At 38.7% G+C, this 14,737-nt stretch overlaps 2 non-coding genes and 1 gene segment (V, D, J or C); 1 reads left to right on the plus strand and 2 right to left on the minus strand.

Moving 5' to 3' along the window:
- Positions 1 to 6,787: 6,787 nt before the first annotated feature.
- On the minus strand, positions 6,788 to 6,978 carry LOC132897146 (U2 spliceosomal RNA). The gene has a single exon (XR_009656253.1). It is a non-coding gene; the product is annotated as a U2 spliceosomal RNA (small nuclear RNA).
- A 1,579-nt stretch (positions 6,979 to 8,557) lies between these two features.
- LOC132896489 (U5 spliceosomal RNA) lies at positions 8,558 to 8,671 on the minus strand. Its single transcript, XR_009656063.1, has one exon. It is a non-coding gene; the product is annotated as a U5 spliceosomal RNA (small nuclear RNA).
- Positions 8,672 to 9,947: 1,276 nt separating this feature from the next.
- On the plus strand, positions 9,948 to 10,465 carry LOC132884427 (T cell receptor alpha variable 14/delta variable 4-like). The segment is given in 2 exon segments: positions 9,948 to 10,014; positions 10,152 to 10,465. Coding segments are annotated over 2 exon segments (381 nt in total).
- Positions 10,466 to 14,737: the final 4,272 nt, after the last annotated feature.

Genomic DNA, 14,737 nt, shown 5'->3' on the forward strand with positions numbered 1-14,737 from the left:
AAGGTCAAGCAATACAGGCAGGGAGACACAGCCCTGATCAGAGGCCAAAGTGGTGTCACATACAAAGTGGTGTCACACACACCAGAGTGGTGTCCTTTCCTGGGTGAATTCCTCACACGTAGTGTTAGGCTCCAGATCCACAGCAGTCAGACCAGGATAAAGCACTTACTGAAGATAAATGAATAAATTAAGGGATGTGCTCAGAAAACCTTATATTAACGAACAGTGTAATATTATCAAATTCAGCAAAGTCAACATAAACACAATTAACAACACAAAGCATCATTAACTACATTATCGGGATTTTAATTAATTACTTTCTTTAATGGATTTGTTGCACCACATAAGCAATATCAGATTAAATGAGGTTTGAGTTTACAGTATTGTAAGTTAAGGGACTGATAACACAATCTGTAGGACTCCATCTAATCCTCAGTGGGTGGAGCGAGATGTGTAAGATACAGTTTACACAGTTTCACAGAGACAACACTCCCATTCATATCTACTGCAAGAGACACACTCAGAACAACCATGTTACTCTTCCTCTCTGTTTTCATGGTTGTTATCAATGTTGGTAAGTCATTTAGTATTATTTTAGGTAATTTTATTTTCATAACAAAAGGTTTATTTGAAATGTTGAATGTAGATGTAGGAGGTAACGATACAGACACAGAGACAAATCTGCCATTTATACAAGAGAGATCCAAACTGACACTCAGGAAAACCGTTACTTATCCAGCTGTTACAACAACTGTAATTAATATCAATAAGTCTATATTAAACATGGCATACTATATACAAATATGTACCATTTTACTGTTCTTAAATTAGTACTATTGAGTGGTTATTAAAGTATATTACAATGTGTTTTCAGCAGAGGCTGTTGATGAACACATGAAACCAGACCAAACAATCATAACTTCAACTGAAGGCAGCAAAACCACACTGAGCTGCACATATGATGAATCAGCTCTCTATCTATACTGGTATCGACAAAAACCTCAGTCAGGACCAGAGTTTCTTCTGATGATTCAAAAATCTACAGAGGTTTTTACTAATCCTCATCCAGGACTATCCATCAAACTTTATAAAACTGAAAGGAAAGTAGTTTTGGAGCTCTCCTCTGCTTCAGTATCAGACTCCTCACTGTACTACTGCGCCATGCAGCCCACAGTAACAGGAAACCCAGCTACACTGTACAAAAACTCCTTCATATGAGAAAAGTGAATTGTTTTTCTTTTTTGTCAGGAGGGGGCGCTATTTAGCTTGTTCAAGTAAATTTCCCTGTTTCAATTTCCAGTCTTTGATGTAGAGTATATTTGAATTTCTGTGCTGATTGTGCTTAAATAATCTTTATAAAAATGTAAAATCACCTTTCTTGTTTTTATTTCTTTAAATACTTCTTAATTCATCCCCAATACCCAAAATGGACCAACAAATATATCCATTGTTTGTGGGCACTTTGTTGTTGTTGTTGTTGAATAAGATTGTGTTTATTTATTAGACCAACCATGTCATGTCAGTGCTGAAAATGGCACATCTTGTTTCACACATTAGTCACGTTAGTTAAATTGCAGGTTTTGTTGGTATTATTGTTAAGCTTCTGTCGTGTTTGTCTGGACTCTGCATCAGTAAAACTGCTCTGATATTTTTTTCTGGGGAAAGCCCTGCTAGGATATCAGCTCATATTGTAGAGGGAAACAAAATGGTGGAGCACGTCAAGTCAGATATATCACTTTGTTATCAAGTATTTAAAAGAAACAAAAATGGCAAAAAGAATTCATTTTCCCCATAACATCTCCTACCCCACACTCCAGCCCAGTCAGTGGTGCCAAACCAGCAAAAACCCTAAAGAAGAAAAAAATGGCAGACTGTCTTACTGAACCAACCAAGGATGAAATAGAAACTCTATTCGAACACAAAACCCCAAAAAATACAAAAAAGAGCAACAAAATATGGAACAAAAGTATTTGCTGGTAAGAACACACACACATATATACACACACACACACACACACACGGGTTTCCCCGGGCAGCATGGTGGTGTAGTGGTTAGCACTGTCGCCTCACAGCAAGAAGGTCTGGGTTCGAGCCCCGTGGCCGGCGAGGGCCTTTCTGTGTGGAGTTTGCATGTTCTCCCCGTGTCCGCGTGGGTTTCCTCCGGGTGCTCCGGTTTCCCCCACAGTCCAAAAACATGCAGGTTAGGTTAACTGGTGATGCTAAATTGACTGTAGGTGTGAATGTGTGTGTGAATGGTTGTCTATGTGTCAGCCCTGTGATGACCTGGCAACTTGTCCAGGGTGTACCCCGCCTTTCGCCCGTAGTCAACTGGGATAGGCTCCAGCTTGCCTGCGACCTTGTAGGACAGGATAAAGCGGCTAGAGATAATGAGATGAGATGGGTTTCCCCTAAAGCATCATAGTGTAGTGGCCCTGCTATGCTTAATTAATCAATCAATATGCTTAGTGACATGCTGCACCATCACCACGACACTTACAATTTAGGCCTACCAGACTGTGCTAATGCAGAAGTCATGCATTTTTATGCACAAAAAATGCATGTTCGGAATTTTAATGCATCCCAGGACGCAGGGTTCCTACTTGAATTTTTCCCCATTGCCTTGGCAAATCTGTTAGATTATGTTGTTTAACAAACAAAGCAAAAGTGAACAGAATGAGAAGGTCACAGCATCCTGATCACTTTTACGTGACATCATGGCAGCTGTGGATATCTGGATATTTAACTTTGGATGCGCTAAACTCGGCTAAACACCATAAAATATGCGAGCTCTAGGCTTTGGCTTGTTTATTACTCTTATAAGTCCACGTTTATGCTTACCTTCATCATAATAAAGGTATTTTACTTTATCGGGAATTTCCCATAACATTCCAGCACGAAACCTGCCCTGAAATATTGGGAAGCATCTGTGCTTTTGTCAGCCTTTAGCATCACTCCAGTGTATTAGAAGTCCCAAATGCTCAATAGTTCAGGATGTCGTAGTGTCCCAAATCCGATAACTGGTTTGCTGAACACTTTTCAAGTGGAATGAATACATTTGTGGGTAGAAGAAGAAGCCTTTCTTTTTGTCCCATGTACACTCAAGCACAACGAAATTCCTTCTCTGCATTTAACTCGTTGGAAGCACTGAACATACACACACACAATCTGAAAATCTGATGATGTTTTAGGTCATATTTATGCAGAAATAGAGAAAATTCTAAAGGGTTCACAAACTTTCAAGCACCACTGTATGGTGCAGTCAGGAATCCACTGTTTGCTGTAGTTGACCAGACCGAAGAACCTTAGCATGCCTGTCTGGGTGCTGGGAGGTTTGAGCTCACAGAGAATTTGCTGTCTGTCCTCAGACAGTTTTCTTTCCCCTTGTGAGAGCGCAAATCCCAGATAAGAAACAGTGGGGAGGCAGCAGTGTAGCTTTGAGAGTGAGGCCAATTAATTAATTCCCCAACAGCTGGACACTGTCTGTGGAACCATGAAGATTCACCAGGCAAATTTCAGTTCTATGCTGTTGACACATGGATAATATGTATAGCAACACAAACATACAGTCTTTCCTACTGAAACAGATGTTCACCAGCACCCCAGGGTACATCAACTGACAAGAACTCAGCTGCTTCTGGTCAGCTCCACATGACTGCAAGTGCACACCACATCCAAGAGAGCTGCAAACATGGGTGTGCAGAAATCTGTAATGGGTGCAAAAGCAACCTTTGCTCTGGTCACTGAAATCACAGAAAAACTCAGAGGATGTCAGTGTGTTGTAAAATATGACGGCTATGTGTATCCAGGAATAATTTAAGGTGTGAATGAAAAGGATTGGACCTTTGCCAAAACTATGAGCCGTTCAGGCCAAAACCATTTCTTATGGACTATGAGGGATGATATTCTGTGGTATTAGCCACAAGATCTCCTTTGCCTGATCCCACCACCTCAGCCAGTGATGAAGAGGCACATGATGCTGCCAGTGGATGTGTGGAAGAATCTGTGTTCCCATATTGAGATATGAGATTTGTGAAGATAGCAGACTTTGGGTTCAGGAGACTCATAATTAAAATAGGTTCATTCAGCTACTGGACACACGCATTTACTCTCTCTCTCTCTCTCTCTCTCTGTCTGTCATACGGTGATTTCTACACTTTGATCTGCACTGGTTTCTACGTTAGAATGATAAATGAGGGCCACTGTGTCATCCTCATTAGTATAGTGGACAGTATCTTCGCCTGTCACATGGAAGACTGGGGCTCGATTCCCTGATGGGGAGGCTTTAAAAATGTATTAACTTGGGTGGCATGGTGGTGTAGTGGTTAGCACTGTTGCCTCACAGCAAGAAGGTTCTGGGTTTGAGCCCGGGGGCCTTTCTGTGTGGAGTTTGCATGTTCTCCCTGTGTCAGCATGGGTTTCCTCTGGGTGCTCTGGTTTCCCCTAAAGTTCAAAGACATGTACAGTAGTTAGGTTAACATGGGCTGGTCTCGGGCTGAAGTGCCCTTGAGCAAGGTACTTATTAAAGGAGATACACAGAACCATGGCCTCACTTTTTGTTTTTAAATGCCTTGGGACCTCAAGAATGGCATAGGATTAGTTTTAAGTGTTAATATATAGATTGAGGCACTGCCTAAAAGCGGAGCTCCAATCTGCTTCTGGGTTGTAGAATTTTATTACATCATAGCCAGACTCTCTTGTTTTATTTATTTACTGTTATACTGTAGTTATGATCCTGTTTCCTTATGTTGTACAAAAGGTCAGGCAACAACAGCAACAAGTTATTCACTACTATACTTTCCTGACTATTACTCTACTTCACTGGTTGTTGGGTTTCCTGTGGTGGCAGGCACACACAGGACCGAAAACAACTCGATGTTTTTTTTTAGTAAATTAATAAAAACAGATACTACCCTAAAGCATACCTGTCAACTTTGAGGTTTGAAAAAAAGGGATATTTCCCAGATTTTTAACTCAAAATAAGGGAAAATTTCGGAAAGTCATACCCTTCACCAAAAGTGGGTGTGTAGTTGAATGGGGGGCAATTTTCTATCTAGTATTTGTGATTTCCTGTACTCTGGTGCATGTTGGTGATAGCCAAGACCCAAACTCAATATGCTTATGGTTTATAGAGTGCATTTGTGAATAAACTATACATTTATTTTTATTTGCTTTCAGTGGTACCAGTTATTTCCCAAATTAAGGGCTAAAATACGTATCTTATGTTAAAATAAGAAAGGTCATTATATAACCAGTCAATAAATTCAATTCCATTGCAATTTATGGTTTTACCATAGTCATGGCCTCGGAACACTAGATAGATAGATAGATAGATAGATAGATAGATAGATAGATAGATAGAGTGATAGAGTGATAAAGAGTAATATAATATAAGATATTAAACCAAGAGTGATTTAAAATGGGTAAGTTTCAGATAGAAAATAAAATAGACAATGAGTGGATAAAACAGTTAATACACCAATTAGTTTACACTAGGCTATTTATGAGGTCTTAGCCAGGTCATACTTAATGTAAACATGTGTAGCTTCCCTTTGATTATTTGGGAGGCTTTCGTTTTCCCCATGGAAAATTTCTTTGCGATGGAAGAGTCTGGGAACATTCCAGCCACGCACTTGTTGAAATCATCAAAGAAAGAGCGGCTAATGTTTTTCTTAGCTATTAGCATCGCCATCTTCACCTCAGACCTAATCACTTGTTCAGCCTCGCCTCCGGACGGAGTTATGTAATTACTGATGCCTGAGAGGGCGGGGACGGGAATTCATGGCCCGACTTCCTGCTGTAAACTCCTGTCAGAGGCGCGTCATGAATTCTGGACCTACCGACTTTTTTATATTGTGAAAATACGGGATATTTTCGGGAAAATAAAAAAACGGGAAGACAGCGGGAAATAAGTCAAAATAAGGGATTTCCCGGGAAAAACGGGAGGGTTGACAGGTATGCCCTAAAGTCAGGGGCTTTAAATATACCACTTCCAAATATTAAAATCCAGAAATGTAAATACAGCTATACTCCACCCCCAACAGCTGGATCCTTTTGAAAAGAGACATTGTCTTGGGGGGTTAATTCCATGCAAATAGCTCAATTTCCTCCAGATAGTCGGCTCTTACACTGGGCTCCAGGCCTTGTACATGTTTTCTAGCAGTTTTAGTCTTCTTATTGCAAGTTTCTTTAGCCAATACTATTACAAAAATTGCGATCTTTTTTTTTCCGGGATGAAATGCAAGCACTGTTTGTTTATGGAAAGCCATCTGTCTAATACAGCATACATCCAGAATGTTTGTGTTTTGGTGATGTTGGTGAAAACACTATTGGAGATCCAGAAAGCTGGTCTAGGGTAAGGTGGCCTGGGACAATCTCTTGCACCTTTACAGCTTTCTTAGCCATTGCACACAGGCAGAGAAATAAGCCAGTAAGTAAATAAAAAGAAAGAAAGCAGAAGGTAGATGTTATGTGATCTGTCTCATGAAAAAGTATTACTGCAGACTAACAGTCCAGTTGCTTGTTAAACATGAAGAAAACCAGAAAATGGGGAAGAGTTAGACCAAACAACAACAACAACAAAAAAAATCTTTTTTTAAAGAAATTCTTTTTTTTTTCTTTTTGAATAAAGTAATTCTTTCTAGAACTACTATAATATCACACAGAATAGAAAAAGCAAACCCCAATGCTAGCTCTCTACTATCAAACATACATTTGCTAATCTTATATAGAAAACACAAACATCAAATTACTCTATTAAAGAAAAAAGCCAGCCTTTTTTTAGTTTTTAAACAAGGGCACCATTCCTGGAGATACTGCAATACCAAGTTGATGCATGGAGCAGAAAGAGCAAGCCCTTATTCCAGCTCCCTGTTCTAAAAATCTGTTTAATACATCGGCCTCATTTAGAGAACATATCAGATGTTAAACTGATACAAACAGATACTACACTTGATCTTAGCCAAAAGGCCGAGAAGCGATAAGTTACTGCAGTCAATAGCTTTAAATAAACCACTTCCAAATATTAAACTCCAGAAAGGTAAATGTAACCTGTGTCTCAATTTGGGCCGATCAGAAGAGTTCTAGGTGGTTTTTCAGGAGGCAGTCAAACGCAGGTAAGTTTCAAAATTTTACTTAAGAAATTATATTTAGACATATACGAAGTTAAGAGATGGAAAAATACATAACAAACAAGAAACAACACAGACAATAGAATCCTTGAAGCATACAAATACAAAAATTCAAATAAACTCCTTATTAAAACCCTATTGGTTTCCTATTTGTGTCCTATTTATATCTATGTTAATGTTATTTAGTTTAAACTGGTTTTGGTTCTAGTATCCTTATTTTGTACAGGAAATAAAATGTCTTTCTTTTAGTTCCTAAAGTTTTTCAGCTAATATTCTAACTCTAAAATAGGTTAATCTAATAAGTACTCTAATTAATTAGTTTTCTTAAGCTTCAACTTAGTTCAGTCTTTGTTTAACATGAACTCAACATACATTCAAAATACACATTCAAAATACACACAGTCCTAACCCTTGCGTGGTTACAAATCAAAACTCACGTTAACAATCTCGTACAGCCTAAGCAAATTTACACCTCCGTAGTCAAAAAAAAAAGAAATTAAAGCCTAAAATCAGTTTGTCTGCTATGGGTAAATTCTTAGTCTTTCAACTGGTAGTCTCTGTTTACTTTCCCAAGATTTGTACTTATCCAAGTAGTGGGGGGTGATTCAGTGGAATCCGCCGCATGGAGACTTGTCTTTGTTCTTGGGTGGGTGGCTCGCCATCTTGTTCCGTCGTCGTTGTCCACGTTCAGCAATAAACCAGTCAGTAGGGAGACTTTGAAACATACAGTTCTCAAAATATTTTACACTTTCTTACTCCTTGTTCGGAAATCTTCGTTCTTCAAACAATTCAAGTAATCTAACTAGGTTCGATACGACACACTGGAGAGGCTGGCTGTACGGCCTAGGAACAGCACTCACACAACGGCAAACGTCTTCTCTTCCAAAATAAATTCAGCTTATGGTTGAACAAAAAACGTTTCCAAATGTCTACAACTCAAATTGTATCACAGATATCTTTCTAAACTTTCGTTTACCAATCTTTCTTTCACAGAATTCACCAGCGGTTTACTCGTGGATTTCTTTGTTTTTGTCTCTCTAAAGCGCTCTCCTTAAGTTTCGTTTTTACACTTCCTCTCTACATGTACCCTGTAGAGGGCGCTCCAACATAATTTTTTTGTCCATTTCTAGCTTAGAAAAGGTAAGTATTTTAGGTCTATTTATGTAAATGTTTTATGCATATACTGTTCTGTAAATATTTGTCTGTATCCATTTTAAATCTGCTTAATTTATTATTAAAACAACAATGAACTGGAAATGTATTGGTTATTCTACACATTCTGCAACCCTTGGTTACATAAACACAGCTAGACTCCGCCCCCAACAGCTGGATCCTTTTGAAGAGAGACATCGGCTTGGTGTGTGTGTGTGTTGGGGGGGGTTCCATGCAAAAGGCTCGATATTTCTAACATTTGACCATGAAACATGTCCAGCTCTACCAGAGCAAAGCCTGCAAAAATAAGCTGAGCTCATTAACATCCCTCTCCCCGGAAATGTTTAGTAAAAGGTGAAAGATTTGCGGTCAGTGCAGAGAAACCTGAGCTGCACTGAACACTGGATCAGGTTAGTGACACTGGATTGGAGGCTGGGAGACTCTCAGCACTGCCGTTGTGATGCTTGGAGTTGTGGCTGAGGAGCTCATTACGGAAACACCTGGGATCTCCTTTAAAAGGAGGAGCCTTTGGGAAATGGCGGGGGCTTGGAGCTCATCACCTGCTGGCTTGGGTTTGGATATTTGTTATGGCTTTGTTTTGTATTTGGTTTTTCTTTCATGTTACAGCTCTTCACTCCACTATCATCACATGCTTGCACTGTCTAACACTACTGATTAATTGCCTTACTCACACCATACATTCATTTAGTAAATATTTCTATTTTCTTTAAGTAAATGAATTAAGATCTTCAGTCTCTGTCCTTGTCCTCCTTCCTTTGTTGTGATTTGTCGGAACACTAAGTCATAGCGAATGGTGCGGTCACGTGACTGCAGCTGTGTGAGCTTTGAACCCTGACATTACAAAAGTATAAGTTTAGAAACACAAGCCAAATGTGACCAACATACAAATAAACAACTCAAAGCACATTTCAATGAAGTATTACACTTGGATGAGCCAGCAGCCAAATTTCTTTAAAAATATTCTGATCACTGGACTGAAAACCTAAATAATTATTGACAACTTTTTCTTGGGGCTCGAGGCAAAAATATTCGCTTGTGCTACATCCTAAGGCAAAGTTTAATTTTATAAAATTGAGAGCATCATTATTAGATCATAGATGCCTCTAAACTTTAAGCTAACACTATTTGTTTTCTCTATAAATTTATTTTCATTGGTGAACGGCTGCTTATATTGCTTCTATGGTAGACTGGGTCTGTATGTGATTATATATGACACTGTAATATAGGAGACCTGGCCAGTCTGATGAGTTTGTTGAACATCCCATTCCAAAACCGTAAGCATGACGTGAGGAATAACACACAACAGGCCGTGCTGTTATACCACAATAATGCACACAGTGGAAAACTAAACTGAAATATTTGGACTCTGTTTATTGTAAATCTTACATTATGTGAAGTGTCTACAATAATGTTTAAGAGGTGAAGTTGGATGCAGTGAGTTGATCAGCAACAGTGGGATTGTTCTGTGTTGTATTGGTGATTTAGTTCACTGTGACTGATACTGTGAAGTGATGATCTGTACAAAGTTATGCTCCAACAGCAGAACTTCCTGGGTGTGGCCTTCTAGAAATGTTTTCCCTCATGTGTAAAGTTCAGCACATACAGCAAGCACTATTATACAGGATCCTCACAGAGCTGTGTTCAGAAATGGCTCAACTATACAACTTCCTGTACATAGTGAGATACATCCCACTGATTCTCACTGTCACTACAGGTAATTAACGGTCATCAGATCATTAACTGTATTCCTTAATACCCATGTTTTAAGCATACATTCTTGAAATGGTTGTTTTTGGTTTCTTTACAAAAATACTTCATAGATTTATTTCTTTATGTTCCTCTTTACAACAGGCAGTTTCGCTGATAAAATTTGGTCGACAGATGAAGACGCCATTGTCAGGAAAGAAACAGACACTGTTACTCTGAAATGTTCATTTGAGTCAAGCAGTGAGAACATTTTGCTTTACTGGTACAAACAATATCCGAACAGCACACCACAGTTTTTACTGTATAAAGGCGCAAGGTCAAACACCTACCAGAGCACTCCTACTGATCGTCGATTCGAGTCAAAAACAACCAGAGACTCCACTGAACTTACTATCAGAGGTCTAAAGCTCTCAGATTCTGCTCTCTATCACTGTGCTCTTAGAGATGCAGCACAGTAATACAGAGTCAATGAAAGGCTTTACAAAAACATACAACTGTCATACAGTAAGTTTCTAAAACCTCATCAAAGATACTCTCTTTACCAAATTATTATCAGTTAACCACACACACAAACAAAGGTTGTGGTAACATCTGCAGCTGAAAGTAAAAGCAAATTAAAATAAAGACTGTTTAAATGTGGTACAACTTTAAACAAGGACACATTTATCACAGTAAATTCACAACTTGACATTTTTCAGAAATGTTTTACTGAGATAGGCTCCAGCTTGCCTGCAACCCTGGAGAACAGGATAAAGCGGCTAGAGATAATGAGATGAGATGAGATGTAATTTTGTATATGCTAGGAATTTAATTCTGATCTAATTCTATTTATTGCAGTAGGATTCCAAATATTCTCTAAGCATTCCATTCCAAAAAAAAATTTCAAGCACTTATTTTTGCAAAGGCATGACAGCTGAAGCCTCTCAGGCTCCAATCTGAAAATATTGGGACCTGAGGGAAGTGGTGCATGCATTGTTGCTTGTGAGTTCTCACTGCTGCTGAGGAAGGTGCAGTTTCTTCAAAACATCTTGCACTCAAATCTCTCTCTTTGAGCCTTTGATACCATCAACAACACCGGATGAACAGCCAGACAGGCAGACAGATGGATGGACAGAACCTGTTTCTATATCCCCCGCCAAACTTCGTTTGCTGCATCCCATTAATACACTTTACAATAGATTATTAGATTCTAATAGAATAGATGAGCCAAAATAATTGGGGATCTTTTTTAATGGGCAGAAAAGCAGAAAAGGTTGAGAACCCCTGGCATACATCACATCAGGGGAGTGAAACTCAAGCACTGGAGAGCTTAAACCCTTCAGGGATTTTTACACACCAAATTTCACCCACAATTCCTAATTCCAAACAGGATTTGATTTTAGGGTATGTAAAATGGCACAATAGATTGTTTAACCAAAGACAAAAGTGGTTTTACGGGCAACTTTTGACAGTTAGTGCGTGTTTCAAAACACTGTTTAAGATCCTCTAGGGCAAGACTTGAGTGTCTCATGACTAAAACAAATAGCAGAAATATTGTGACTATTTTCTCCTTGCATGTGCAAAAGTTCTGAAGATTCCTGACACAAGAAGGACACTGTATAAAATACGGCAGCATATTGATGCCACACCAGAAAAAAATAAAAAATAAAAATCAGTATCACATCATACTGTGAAAAATTTATTGTTATCACAATATATCTTTCATGCTATAACAATATATTTTCACGTTATTGCATGAAACATTTTACGTTATGACGTGATAATTTATATTGTTAAAATGTGAAACTTTTCACATTATAACATGATAACTTTAAGCTCATTTGTGAACCAAGGGTTTGAATGAGGTGTGTGGAGAATTAACTGGGTAATATGGCTCATTAATCAAGTTCTATTTCATGCGTGGGTTGAACTGCGGTAAAGTTAGAAATATATTCACAGATTCAAACTTCCCGGACAAATAACTCTGAAAGATGTAACCAGAAAACTGTTGAACATATCAAGTTTGATATTCAATTATAACTATGCAGTAATGCTATTAAGTGAAAGTGCTTGTTCCCTGCTGTCCACCAGGCACCCAGCAGAGTCACACCATAATAATGTCATGGTGTTGTTTCTGGCGCATGGTATGCGATGTCAAAGAAAGGAATAAATACGTATTCATAACTGTGATGTGTATCTCTTTTTTGGTGTCAATGTGACAAGACAATGCACCAATTTACTGACACGAAATCGACTACACTGCACAATTTGATGGTTCATATGCTATAACATTATTATTCTAGTCAGGTTGATTTTGTGTCCTTGTAAATATTTTGCTCATACACTCATCAGGAGCTCCACTTTTAGGCAGTGCATAAACATCTATATTATTCTATTTGGGAACACAGTGATTTCTGCTTGCACCAGTGCAATCACAGTTTCACTTTTGTGCTACATAATTATACGATATGAACTTTCCTGAATAAAATCAGAGGAAATTAATATTTATTTGAAGAAAATAATTTAAATAACTTGGCACAATGCACATACTCATTCATACATGTGCCGATTTGTATCAATGCAGCAAACAAATTAGTTTTTTTTCTTCCACTAGTTTGCTTTTTGTGTTGTTGATATAATTGTGTTTATTTAACATTTTCTATAATAATAATAATAATAATAATAATAATAATAATAATAATAATAATAATAATCGATATGTGCAGTGGTGGTGATTCTACACTGTGTAAGAGAGAAGTTGTTGAATAAATCTTTTCGGTGTTGCACTGTGTACACAGTCCCTGAGCACTCATCTCACAGCCAGCAAATTTACTGCAAACAGCAAACATTCTAGCAAACCTGTGGCAAAATATAGAATTAGGGATCAAGTGTTTGCCATAAGTTTTCCACAAAGTTAGCCACAAGTGCACCAGAGGTCTCATCTCATTATCTCTAGCCACTTTATCCTGTTCTACAGGGTCGCAGGCAAGCTGGAGCCTATCCCAGCTGACTACGGGCGAAAGGCGGGGTACACCCTGGACAAGTCGCCAGGTCATCACAGGACTGACACATAGACACAGACAACCATTCACACTCACGGTCAATTTAGAGTCACCAGTTAACCTAACCAGCATGTCTTTGGGGGAAACCGGAGCACCCGGAGGAAACCCACGTGGACACAGGGAGAACATGCAAACTCCGCACAGAAAGGCCCTCGTCGGCCACAGGGCTCGAACCCGGACCTTCTTGCTGAGGCGACAGCGCTAACCACTACACCACCATACCACCCCTGCACCAGAGGTTTCCCACAAAATTAATTTTCATGTGAAAATACGACCTTGCCACAAATTTGCAGAAACATTGCCAAAGGTTCACCACAACTGTCTTCCAGAAACCTGATTTAAAAAAAAAAAATCCTTATGTAATTATTGAATAATAATTGATTTTAAAATTAAATTATTTGCACTGCATAGTTTTGACTATTAGCTGTTTCTGCTTCCAGTTTGCATTTGCTTACAATGTGCTTAAATCAGGTCCCATATGTGAGGCTGAATGTAAAGCCAGGATTATTCAGTAAGAATCATCAATCAGTCAATAACATTGGTGACACTGTCATGTGATGCTGTGGGGCGGAGCTTCAGGAACCTTTATGATCTTAATATATCAGAGCACAGAAAGAATATTCTCATTCAGCTGAGACCATTCGTCATGTTCACTGTTATATTCATGTGTCTGTGGCTCTCACTCGGTGAGTTAACATTTTTCTGTGACTTCAGAAATATTAAGTGTTGAATTAGTGATTAATTAGTCTGTGTGGTGTTAAAAACAGCAGAATGGGGGTCTGGCTTATGTAGTTCTGGCTTGATTATGTAAAGGTTAAAAACATTATATTCTCCTTTCTCTGACAGGTGACTCCATGGCAGATTCAATAGAGTCACTTTTGACCAATGAAGTGGTTCATGAAGGTGGTGATGTTACTCTGTCCTGCAAATATGAAACAAGTGATACAGGAGACACCCTGCAATGGTACAGACAATATCCAAAATCTAAACCTGAGTTCCTTCTTTATATTTTTCAAAGTGGAGATCTCAGTTCCAACCGTCCCCCAAGAATGTTTTCTAAAGTGAATGGAGATAATAAACAAGTGGATCTGCTCATCTCCTCTGCTGCTGTATCAGACTCTGCACTATACTACTGTGCTCTGCGGCCCACAGTGACAGGAAATCCAACTGCACTGTACAAAAACTTTCACACAGTTTTGTTTATATTGTAGGCAGTTCTGCTGATGATTTTGAGAAATTTTCGGCAGGAATCTCTCTTTCTCTCTGAAGATTTATATAGAGATTGTATTGTTGCCACATGTTAAATGATGAGGAGACAGAATTCATTCTTTGGTAACCATTATATGCTTGTCAGGGTCGTGGTGATTATGGAGCCTGCACTGGAATGTCCTGGGCATAATGTGGGAATAAACCCTGAATCGGATGTCAGTCCTTCACAGAGCACCATGTACAAACCATTTCACACACTCATTCACACCTAGGGGCATTTTATCCCAGCAAATTTCCTACTGTCTTGTTTTTTGGAGGTGGGAAGAAACTGAAGAACTCACGTGGGGTGAACATGTAAAACTGCATGTGTCACAGTGCTGCCGGTAAAAAAAATAATAATTAAATTATCACATTTTTACAATTCTTCTGCTTAAAATGTTTCCTTGTGGTGTGATGCTATGTCATTTTTATCATAAAGAA

This window comes from Neoarius graeffei, chromosome 1 (genome assembly GCF_027579695.1).
Source record: "Neoarius graeffei isolate fNeoGra1 chromosome 1, fNeoGra1.pri, whole genome shotgun sequence".
Lineage (NCBI taxonomy): Eukaryota > Metazoa > Chordata > Actinopteri > Siluriformes > Ariidae > Neoarius > Neoarius graeffei.